This window comes from Phaethon aethereus, assembly GCF_964289735.1.
Source record: "Phaethon aethereus genome assembly, chromosome: Z".
Classification (NCBI taxonomy): Eukaryota; Metazoa; Chordata; class Aves; order Phaethontiformes; family Phaethontidae; genus Phaethon; species Phaethon aethereus.
In genome coordinates this window covers 36,858,682-36,871,309 of record NC_138577.1, presented here as the reverse complement: position 1 = coordinate 36,871,309, position 12,628 = coordinate 36,858,682, and the positions used below count along the sequence as shown (strand labels likewise).

At 38.9% G+C, this 12,628-nt stretch overlaps 1 protein-coding gene across 7 annotated transcripts in view; it reads left to right on the top strand.

The window, feature by feature from the left end:
- Positions 1 to 10,583, top strand: part of NFIB (nuclear factor I B) — a gene marked incomplete at its 5' end in the record, with an annotated part of 268,667 nt that extends 258,084 nt beyond the window's left edge. For all 7 annotated transcript variants that reach the window (XM_082013401.1, XM_082013398.1, XM_082013397.1 and 4 more), the window contains one exon: positions 10,180 to 10,583. In XM_082013401.1, the coding sequence (XP_081869527.1) occupies positions 10,180 to 10,309 (130 nt within the window). In that variant the 3' untranslated portion in view covers positions 10,310 to 10,583. The remainder of the gene's footprint in view (positions 1 to 10,179) is intronic.
- Positions 10,584 to 12,628: the final 2,045 nt, after the last annotated feature.

The window sequence follows — 12,628 nt, the reverse complement described above, 5'->3', positions numbered from 1 at the left end:
AAATAACAGAATAATTAGGGATGATATACACAAATGAGAGTTTCTTTTTGTATGGGAAAAAAGTAAACAAAATAAACCCCATTAACCTTTGGTACATTAATAAATTGCTCATTATTATCTTTTACATCTCTTACTATATAACAAATTATGGTAACAGTAGAGGTGTGTGTGTCTAAATAGGTGTGTAAACAAATCAGCATAATTGTGATACATCACTTTTTCACCTCTTTCATGTGCAGGATTATCTACAACACTAAATACTTAATGGGGGTTGTACATGTGAAGCCTGTGGGTTGGGAGCCTGTCAGATGAAGTATTAGCTACTTACTCTTGAAATAATTTTGAATACTTCTTGGACATTTGTATGCATATAAAGTATATGTACCTCTGAATGAGTGTGAGTGTGTATCTGTATTATGTACAAAATGCCTTTTGATGCACTGTATTGCAGTATGGATTGCTAGAAGTTTTGGGGTTTTGGAGTATCAACTTGAGACGGCAATTATGGAATTTGAAAATTGGTGCTGCTTACAAATCTGAAATTTAAATGCCTTGAATATTTTTTCTTTACTTCTCTTTTTTGCAATTTTGTGGGATAATATTTAAAATCTGGAAGAATTGAGGTAGAAAAGCAAGGTGTTGTCATTTCTTCCCTTATAGATTAAATGGCACAATGGAAAATTAGCTAATGGATTCACCTCATCTCCTCAAGGGCTGTGATTCACATTATAAATCCCCATCATGCAGTAATTGCCACAGTTTTCAGTGTACTGCCAAGAGTGAGTCCAAACTGAGCTAGTTTAGCACAGAGAGGGTGATTTATTCTCCCACTACAAAGGATGTTGCTTTTTCAGGGCATTGACAGGTGTTAGGAAATTATATCACAACCGCCTATCTAGGGGTATCCTTGAATGGTTTTAATCAGTCATCACTTGAGCCCCCTTCAAAGCAATGCCAGTTTATACCAGCTGAAGCAGTGCCTCAGTGTTTGCTGAATTCTGCTTTTCAGTACCCATCACACAAGACCCTTGGGCATAAATTAGGAAAAGAAAGGAAAGAGGGGAAAAAGATTTCTAAGCAATGACCAAGGAAACTTTGGTGATGCATGCTCCATGATCTGCTCACCTTTATAGACAAAACTGCTTTGCAGATCACCCCCAGAGTGCTGCCTGACACTTTGACCCTACCAACATACAAAAGTGCTGCCAGATGGACCTGGGCACAAATTCTGTCATGGGCATCTCTTTACAGGCCTAGGCTATGCCTACTTAGCCTTGAATTAAACGCAGCCTTGGCGGACAAAGAAACAAACTATTAGCTCTCCCTGGGTAGATGGCTTTTAGGATTTGGGCTTTGGAATACAGCGCTCTTCAAATCTCATGTAGGTAAGTATCTAAGAAGGGAAATGATACCTGCGCAGGCTGAGGAGCAGTGAGCCCTTCTAACACTGAGACTAACATGAAGAGAAAGGGTTTATTGTAACAGGAATTGTTGCTTGTTGGTGAATAAACATATTCTAGTCCAGACAGTCAAATTTTCCCACCAAAAATGGTTTGATAACTGTTTGATTGTGTGATTTCCTCAAATCTGTAGTGCTCATTTTGATGGGACTCAATCTGACCTTTTACAGCAGGCTTCTGTGGTTATTTTAAGTATACTGATTTTTCAGAAATATCATTGACCTGAAGAAGGTCACAGTGCCTTGGTGTTAGCTCTCTAAGGAAATCAGGTAGCAGAGGTGGCCAAGCTGAAAGCATTTTTATGGAGCATTGTTGGTGAACCACACCTTGGAAACTTGAGGAAAGTGAATGATGATAAAACCTCTGTTATTTCTGTGTTGTCTTATTAGTACCTTCCTGTCATACCTGATAGTAGGTAGATTGCACAAACTTCACAATATGATACACAGACTTCAAAATATATTTTCTGGGTTTTTCTTTCCTTATAAAATTATGTATCAGTAGGCATTTGAAGTCCCAGTCATAAGACAGTAGTGGTCCATATGCCAAAGACTGAACTTAGCAAAAAAACGAGAATTAAAAAAAGAGAGCATGAATAATACAAGACAAAAGAACAAAACAACAAAACTTCGAGTCATTCAAAGTCTTCAAAACCAGAAGACTTGCAAGGAATAGTGATAATAAAAACTAGATTAATACTTTGCTTAGCTAAGTTAAACATTCTAGTATCTTTAAAGGAGTTAGTTATATAAAAGATCCTTTGAGCATCCTAAAAAAAGGGGTAAAACCCAGTTATTCAGTAAGGTATTTGGAAGTATTAATTTTTATTTTGCTCCTGATACCCTAACAATTTACGATTTGTTTTGTTTTGTTTTGTTGCTTACTTACAGCATTTATGGTTTCTATTCTATTATGGCTGCTGCACTTTGAACATTTAAGCATATCAATAGAATTAAATTTTCAGGTACTTTTAAGATCATTTAGGTCAATTTTTTGCTGTACATATGAAGAAGATAGATACTCAGAATTGATTAAAAAAAACCCCAACCTTCTTTATTCATAACCACAGTTCTGTGTTAATAACTGTTTTCCTAGAGACAGAAGATGAGGGGAAGCTGTGAAAATCTGTAAGGCTCAATTAGGAAAATACCGTCTCAGTCGCTGTGTGAAAGCAAGAGCATATGCAACAAGTAAATTAAGACATGAGTGAAAGTGAGAAAAAGTGTGTATTTAAGTCTGATAACATGAGCTTGAGCCTGAATCTCAGCCACTTATTATGCCATTGATATTAATTCCAGTGGGACCACTCATAAAAGGAGGTGTGATGGGTCTCTTTTAGAGCATGTTGAGTATTTGCAAGTTTTTCACAGACTAAGCAAATTTTCAGTGCCAAAGTGTACATTTTAATTCACCGATTGCCAAATACAATTTTATTTCAAATTATTGTTACTTATACTCATTTTTTTAACAATCTTTCTGTGTTAGTTTTATGTGTTAACAGTTACTTTAACATTACCTGTACGCTACCCAGGCAAACGCACTAGGTTAGCATTTCCTGCTTTCGGTCTGTTATCTTGACACATAAGCATAGTACAACAGCTGGTTTGTTGCTGGAGATGCTGAGGGGAGCTCTGTTCAGCTCAGAGTGCTGAGTTTTCTTCTCGGCTCTAGCTGTAGGGGTGTTTGGCTTTCCAAGCATCATTTTTTCCCCCAGCACCGCTCCGGCTTTATGATAGTAATGTTGATAAGGCAATCAAATGAGATAATCTCTCATTTGTGAAGGAAGCGGGAAGGGAATTGAGAATGCATGCAGATTTCTTTTGTAGCACAGTACCTTGTGTGTGTTCGGTATCGAGAAAACACACAGCTAAAGTAACACAGTCAGCAGCACTGCTGTGGCAAGCACATTTTAGGAAACACAGACACCTGTTACAGAAATGGTTCATACCGTCCTGGCCCACCCTAATCCCCTTGGGCAATGTTTTGGAATAGAAATATCAATTCATTACAACTTGAGAACGAAAGTGCTGAAGTATCCTGATTGTAACAGTGTTCGTAGAAAGAACATGTAATGATTTCTGGTCTTTTATCAATTTAAATTGCTACCTCTAATGGTTTTGCCCAACTCTGTAATGCAGAAAGATGTTCAGAACATTATGTTTCCACTCCCATCTAGGCAAACATCTTCAGAACACTTCCTAAGAAATTAATTGTATTCAAGCCAGACTTGCATGCTGCCATCCCACAGGAAATGGGTCAGCAATCCATTAAGATGCCATTAGATAATCTAATTTGGAACTTAATCTCTAAATTAACCATGCTCCATACTTGAAGCATACTTGAGAGAAAGAAAAAAAGTTTATGTTTGAATCGATAGGGGAGCCGAAGCGTGAAGAAGGCTGTTTGTTTTTTCTGTAGCTGTGGTCACGTCTCAAGCCGTCTGGTAACCAGGAGAAACCAGACATGATGTAATTCCAGATTGAACTTGAACTTCAGGGACTTAGAATGGGGGAACAATGGACCATAGGAATCAATAATGTCCATTTTCCACATGATTATGTTTGGAGCTTTAGGTTAACCTTTATAGGAGAAGCAGCAAGAACTGCAGTGTGACCAAAATGAATGAGATGATCCAGAAGCAAGATGTTAAAGTAGAGAAAACAACTTCAGTAATATTTTCTGAGCAGCACTGCAGATTCCAGCAGGATTAGAAAAGTTCCCGCTCTGCAGTGAACTGGTTGCCTGTTCTGAGCACTCTTTGTTCACTTAGGTAGGACAAACTTAATCTTACATTTCCTGTCAGATGATTTTTGGCAGCACTGCTAGGGAAGGAGGAGCATATTATAGAGAAATCCCAAGTGTAAACTGTATCTTTAACCCTTTGGTTACTCCAATTTTTTACTTCTTGATCATCTTACTTCCAATTGTTTCTTTTGAAGCAGTAAAACTAGAGTGTTGGAGTTTGTGTGTTGCTTTTTTTTTGGTGCTGTTAGGATTATCTGCATTATTACTTAGTCATGCTAATTTGATAAATAAAATTTTAGTAATATTTTTTAAAAGTGTCAAGGTAAAAAATATAACATTAAAATTTGAGATGGTAACATTTGGGGAAAAAAGCAGTGTAGGTGTGGAAAGTGGAGAGTCAGTTTTTCACAGGTGACCCAATGGTCTCTCATAACCCAAGCCCACATTGTCCATGGTTTGGCTCTGTGGGAGGCAGCCCTCCACTTGGTCATAGCCCCCTCTCTGCATGTGCTTGTTTGCAAACCTCCTTTAGCCCTGTCCCTCCAGCAAACACTTAACGCCTGCCTGGTCCAGAGCACAGCATGGACATGCACCATTTCTCTGGGCCCTTCCTCTGCTCTGGATTTTCTTTGTTAGTGATGGGCTCTGTGGCCTCTTCCTGATCTTACCTTACCTTTTTTTGTTTCACTATCACAAAAAGGTGTCTGCAGGGAATAGGATAAGTATCCTTACAGCAGAATTCCCTTTTCCCTCCTCTGGGCATAAATCAGTAGGTTTTTACCTCCTCCATCTGCTAGATGGGTGGTATGTGCCTGCTAAACTATAAAAGTCATCCTAAATTAAGCTGAGGTATACTTAATATATCTCTTGAAATAAATGCTCACCTTGGAGATGAAATTTGGCAGCTGTTTAACTACAGATACCAGTTTAGAACAGTTAACAGAAGTACCACATTAAGTAGATGCTGGGGGTGGTTATTGTTTTGTCAAAAATGCACAAGTGGGAATTTAGCCAGGGCACTGAGGTTAGCGCAATTGCATTTCCAAAGTTCGCATGATCTTAATAATTTGAAATGGTAAAGTTCCCTGTGCTTGTGTGGGCGAGCAGTTGCCCACACTTACAGAGGTAGACAAACCTTGCTTGGTGACTCGCTAGTGCTACTTGTGTCAACATCGAAGGCATTTCTACCTTTTCTGTCCAAAGACAGACCTGGCATGATCTGATCTACCTTCTCTAAGCTAATGTGTTAATGCACAGGGTGGTAAAGCTGCAAGAAGGAAAATACTGTTTTAGGTGTACGTTCCCTAATCATGAAATACTCCTGCAGACTTCTGAAGCTGTAATAGAAAGAAGGTAGTAACTGGTGGAAAATAATCTTAAAATCCTTCAAATTTACTCAGGTCCGATTGGATTTATTTTTTATTGCATTTGGTTAATTGTTTAACATTATTATACTCTTCATGTTATTATAACCTCCAAAGCGGACTGTATATACGTATAATATTAGTACTGCTTGTGGTCCATTCCAGTAATACTTTAATCAGAGGTTCTTGAAACAGCAATTACTATCTTTAAGAGGAAATCACGGTAGAGATCTTGATTGAATTAACATGTGAAAACTGTAATGGAAGCTGTAATGGAGAATGTTAACCCTGTAGGAAGCTTACAGAATTTTTCTTTGCTGTTTTATTACATTTGACCAGATAAAGACATTATTCTTGCTGTGGATAGAGAGGGAACTGATGGCTGTATAGCATACCTGGTAGTCTAGTTGTGGTGAGAGAAAACTGTTCCTGGTAGTGAAATTACTTAGAGGTATAATGCTTCAGGAACGTGATCCTGCAAACCATACTCTCTCTCAAAAAGGCCACTAGTCATAATGTCACAGCAATATGCAATGGTGCTTCTCATGTAGTTTTCTTCAAAACTTAGCCTAGAGCAGTTTTTTGGCGGTCTCACTTCATATTGCAAGGGACAGGCATTTATGTTGTAACCTCTGTCAGCGCAGGGCTCACAGGTTTCCTCAGGAGCAGCGAGCTGGAGCGTGGGGTAGGCCTGCCTTATTCCCCTCGGACACACAAAGCTTTTTTATCTGAAGGAGAAGCCGCGTGGGCAGAGGGACATCTCATGAACTTCTGCAAGGACAACCAGCTTGCCTGTGTCCTGGGCAATGGGAAGAGTTTTGGCTTCCCCTGTGTTGAGGCACGTAGTGAACAGAGACAGAGCATTGCCTCTGGTTTTGTGAAACTGAGGGCTGGAAATTTACCTGGGACTTGGGCAAACTGCTGGGTAGCGTGGCGAAGGGAAAGGTGTTCTCCCTTTTCCTGCTGTTGCCCCCTCTGCGAGCCCCCAGGCGGGGTCTGCAGTAGCTGGCACTTCTGCTAAGGCACTCTGCAGAGAAGCCGTAGATGGTTTTCATGGCAGAAGCCAACCTCTGCGATGCTCACAGACATCCCTTCAGAGCAGGTTTGAAAAAGCTGACAGGGGACCTTGCTCTTCTGGTCTGTCAGTCTGGCTTGGTGATAGCTGAAAGTTCAATTAAATTTACCGTAAATGCAGTGGGGTATGTGGGAATGTTGGATAGACAGCTAGACTTAATGCAGCTTAGTAGAGCCTGGGTTATTTTTTTGGTTATTCTTTGTGTCATAGCTGTTCTCAGAGCTTTGTGCTGTGGTTAGTGCTGTTCACCTCAGTAACTTCCATTCAGGCTTCCTCTTTTGTCTGTCTTGGTGGTGGTGTCAAGACTGGGGGGGGCTGAGATAGAGTTACATCAACCTGCAGTATGATAAGGCCGATTTCCAAAATACAACCGGGGCTCGTCAAGACTTGAAGATCCTGGCTTAGGAAGTGCTAGCAGGCAGAGGGGATGGCCGCTCCTTGCTGGCTGCTGCCCAGTGGGTGTGTGGAGATCAGGGACTTCAAGCCCTCCTTCAGAGGCACCAGAGCGGTGGCTTCTCCAGCCACCGCGCGGACGGCGCGTGGCTGCCCGGCCGCGCTGGCGTGCTGCTGCCTGCACCGCCGTCGCTGGTGGGCAGCAGGAGGCTCTGCGCCAGAGGCTTCCGAAGCTCCGGTGGGATCCACACACGGGAGGTTTGTTACTCCCTGAGGATTCATAAGCAGCACTGACAAATTTGTCGCAATCCGCATTTTTGTCATGGTCATAATATAAGGTGGGAGGCTTGAAAGGTTTAGATAAACACCTGTATTAAATTTGTAGGTCATACGGCAACAACAGTCCTATTAGTCACTTGCTACAACTTATTTTTATGGAGCGCTTTCCACAAAATCAAGATCCCTGTCTCCTATATGAAGTAGTAGATAAGAAAGCTGCCACAAATAGTAATTTGTTCTTTATCAGCACTGACTGCTTTCCTTCACCCGCCATAGTCATTAGAAGGTTGTCAACTTTAAAACAAAGAAAAAAGTCACATATACATGTATCCAACCACTGAAGTGCTCTGTAAATCTTCAGAAAGATAACCTGGAAGCTGTGTATTTAGCCTTTGCAACAGAAATTGTTTAAATACCGTGTTGACCTCACACAAAATTTACATTCTTTTAGTTAGTGTTCTATTTTGTTTAAAGTCACTAAACGCTGTAAATTCTGTGTAACAGGACAGCAAAGAACTGTGCACTGTAAAACATATATTCAGACAGATCCTGAGCAAACAAATCTGCTTCGGTTTTTTTTTTGTTTTGTTTTGTTTTGTTTTGTGGTGGGGTTTTTTTGTTTGTTTTGGCTTTTTTTTTTTATTACTGGTTCCTATTTTTACAAATCCCTGTGCTTGGAAGTGATTTGCAGTGTGTCTGTTATTTCAGAATGTACTTCATAACATCACTGATGAGGAAGGAACAAAAAATGCACTTTAAAACAAATTGTGAAGGAAGATGAAGAATAAGTTGAAACAAATAAGCCTCTTAAACGAGGTTCTGGTATTGAATTTTTTTTTGGAAACATAATCTTTTCATCAGATCATATTGGACAAATCTTTCATGCTTAACTGGGTTTAAGTCTTTGTGAATATTTCAAGACTTGTTGTGTAACTGTGATTTTTGAATTTCAAAAGGGATTATTTCTCCAACAACAGAATTTATTTTATTTGTAATAGTCAGTAGAATGAAAAAAAGGAGAAATCTTTAATTAAACATATTAGCTGATGATAGCAAGATTTTTTTAATTTCTGAAGAGGTAATCTTCAAGAATATACCCAATTAATTAAAAAAACAAATCTTATTGAATAATATTTCTACTTCAGGCATTTAAAATACATTAGGGTATTCATATTTCTTATGAATATGCCCCCTTCATAATTTGACCATCATTGAGACAAGCAGGTCAGCAATTTTTTCCACTTCTTTGTGTGTAAAACAGAGCACCAGAAGTTAATTGTTAGGAATCAAAAGAGTAAATTAATAGGTTTAGAGAGGTATGGAGTATCAACCAGGAGTAAATGACAGAATCTGTTTGTATTATTTTTAATATAAAAGACCTGAGGAACATGTCCCCTGGATTTCACAAAATAAGTTGACCTCTTTCTTTAATGTTCATACAGCAGCAATTGAAAGGATCACAGAAATCTGCCAAATATAGTTATTTCGTGCACATTTAAGATAGATAAAAAAGGGTCTGTTCTCGTCTTTACACCCGATGACACAGAAGTGCATCTGCTCATCCAGGGAGTGAGCAGCGTGTAGGGGTACCCAGAGATAGCGAAGGAGGAAAACTTCCAGCGTCTGTCCTCCACAGAACATCTGTTGGAGGTTTTAGTCTTCAGATGTCTTACCATGAAGCTTATCAGTCTCATCCCAACGCGTGTTCCCAAGTAAGCTGCTGTGCTTGTGGAAACGCCTGGTGCAGCAAAAAACTCGATAGGATGCAATGCAGAGGAAGGACTGTGTGCCCAGTTCTGATGTTAGCTGTTTGGCCATGGTTGCTGACTCAGTGATGCTGTTTTTCTTCTGAATAAATTTGCTGAGACTTTCTCTAAAGTCCATTATTTCTGGGTTGCAAGAAACGCATCTGAGGCTGCTCAGGGTCATCTCTGGGCACTGAATAGAGGCAGCTGAGGTCTTTCTTTGAGTATCCATCTTGCAAATACTGTTGGGTAAAGTACTTACTACTAGTTGGTGCCTGGTAAACACGTAAATGCCGTTGGGACTTAATCTCCTCAGTGACCGAATGCTTTTGAAATAGTGACTTAAGTTCCAAAGTCATTGAATTGCCTTCAAAAATATTTTCTTTCTCAGACATTTTTTGAAAAATTTATGCTACTCACTGCTGCCCTTGATGCACGGCTACCCTTGGCTGCAGGTGTTTATGTGGTTGGGCCCTGTGTTATCTAGTGTTCCTTAGGGACTAATATCTTTTGGGAAGAATCTGTAAAGAAAGCATGTTTTTTGAATATTAAAAGTCCTTTGTTCTCATTGGGACTCACACACCTCAGAGGCACATCTTGGGACTGAGACAAGATAGACTGTCAGATTCTAAGAGGGTGGGAAATCTCACAGGAGGCTTAACCACTGAACCTCTATATTGTGCTCTTGAAAAGAGCGAACCTGTATATTGTAGTGTATTTCAGTAGCTCTTAAATAACATCTGTGGTGCCATGTAGTGTCACTTGTATGGTTCAGTTGTGTCTGCTCTGTATCTTTGCGCCTGAAATTTTTGGGGTCTTTCATAAACAAACAGGCCATTTAGTGTAAGTCATCAGTAATACTACGTGCAACGGAGATCAATGCAATTATTTTTGTTTCAAATAAGCCATACTTTAACAAAGAAAACTGTGAAGTAGAATCTCAAGTAACATTCACAAATTTGGTTTCTTATTTTATCTTAAGTACTGCTATTAATAATGAATATTGGCTTAACCCTGATTCAGATTCATTGTGTTCTCGTTTTTGCAATATGTTGAATTTATGTTTTGTTTTTTCTCTCTCTTTCTCTCTCTCCTTATCTCTTTCCCCTTTTCAACAGTCCTGGTACCTGGGCTAGCTTGGTTCCTTTTCAAGTATCGAATAGGACACCGATCCTGCCGACAAATGTCCCAAATTATGGTTTGAACGTAATTGGAGAGCCTTTCCTTCAAGCAGAAACAAGCAACTGAGGGAAAAAAAAAAAAATAAAGGCAAAATTAAAAAGAAAAAAAGAAAGGAAGACAAGATGAGAAAAGAAACGGAAGAAAGAAGAAAAAATAGACCAGCAATTGCAGCTCTTACAATCACTAATTCCCTTATGGTTGAAACTGAAATGACATACAAAGGGTCGATGATATTTCAGTGATGGGTAGAATGCAGCCCCTGCTAAGTAGCCTTTGTTATATGAAGTCCGCTGGGAAATAGATGTTCTGTCTCTGACAATATATTTTAACTGACTTTCTAGATGCCTTAATATTTGCATGATAAGCTAGTTTTATTGGTTTAGTATTCTTGTTGTTTACGCATGGGATCACTATTCCTGGTTATCTCACAAAACAAAGGCTAGGCAGCAGCAACAGAGCTGCAGGAGGACAAGGGCCGTGAGCCAGCCATTTTCTCAACACTCTGATTTAGAAATGTTTTAAGAATAAGCTCTGTAGCCTTTAGTTATCAGTATGGATTTATTAAACTTTGGCCCTTAATTCAGCCTTTTCTAGTGTGTTATGCAGTTTGAAGTTTTCAATCAGTATGAACACACAGGCTCTATGGAAGAAATGCCTCTACGTAGGTAAAAGTGTTATCTCCTCATGCAACAGTAAAAAAGGAAAGGAAAAAAGTGAACGTTTTCCCCACTAAAGAAACACTTACAGAGGCAAGTGCAATTTAAAAATCATATCTAAGGGGTCATCACTATAAGTCCTTCAGCCCTTGGACTCTAAATTGAGGGGATTAAAAATAGAAATAAAAAACTTTGAACAAACTTATTTTTCCCCTCAGTTTTTGAGGGCATTAAAAGGCATTAAATCAAGACAAATCATGTCCTTGAGAAAAAGAAATCAGTGGAAACACAGCACTTATGTTGGTTTAGCTGCTGCCTCCACAGAGGGGTAGAATTTATTTATTTAAAGTTACTGGTTGCATCAAGAACCCTTAGGGTTTACATGTTTCTGTAAAATCTGCATCATAGAGACAAAGAGATAGGCAAATCCATGTCACAAGGGCAAAGCTTACTGTTTACAAACTGGTAATACCAGGATGGGGATATGTTATATTTAAATAATGCACTCAATGTAAGTTTAGTTACAGGGTGCTGAAAACTTGCATGGTGCTTTCAGAAGTTAGCCTTGTTCAACAATTTTCACATATTGACAGATATATAATGTGCATGGGCAGACATTTTGCCTCTATGTCTCTTTAAAAAAAATAATTAAAATACTCTTTCCAGTAATCCTAATTTGCACGAAGATATAATGTCCACATTACGTGCCTTGCCTTGAAATCTAAAAAATGGAAAAAAACAAAAAAAGAAAAAAACTACAAAAAAATTGACATCACTACACTTGTTTTGCTGCATTTATTATCATTTTAAATCTTTACCATTTTTATGACAAAATATTTTGTACTCCAGATGGGAAAAAAGTGTGACATCATGGATTTTTTAGACAGTTATACCTTTATCTCACATTTATAAAGCATATCATGGCTGTGTATAGTTGCCGCTTAAAAATTGTAATCGACCAGCAATATTTTCAGTATTTTGGTGTTTTTTCTATTAACCTTTCATGTTTTTCATCTTCCAATTAATATTGGGGGGAGGGGATACAAATTTATACGAATTATGCAATACCAAGTTTTGCCTATGTAGGTAGTGCTTTTAGCTGTATTGGTTATTATAGGTAAGTACACAGATTTAAAAGAAAAAAAAAAAAAGAATAATGTATGCTTTTTTTGTTTGTTTTAATTGACCAAAGTGGGTACTGCTATTTTTGCAGTGTGATGAGGTCCTTTTCTGTACTGAGAGGTGGACAGGGGATTTTTTTTTATACATACATATATATATATTCTGGGGTGGGTGGGGAGGATTTTTAACACTTTACAGTGTAGCTGTGAAGCAGTGCACCCTTAGCCAGGCAAGGGCTGCAAAGCGACTGTTCTGCCTACTGTGACAAACTTTCAAATCGGTTCCCTCTTTTTAACTTCCCACCTGGGGTGCAAGCTGAAATCATTTCTGGATTTAAAAAATAAATAATGAATTCTGTTGGAGGCAGACTTGACTTGAGGAAATTGTTTTACTTCGAGTTTTTTTCTTTGAGAAAGAGAAAAGAGAGAGAGAGAGAGACAGAGAGAGAGAGAGAGAGGTCAAGACCCACAGTGAGATGAAGCCTTTTTCATTCTGGCAGAGATGCTGCATCCTAAAGTGTTCACGTTAGCAAATGTTTTTAGCTGAGAGTGACAAAGACGCTTGCTTTGTCTAGGAAATGCACGTACAGGGCCAAAATCTTTCCTGG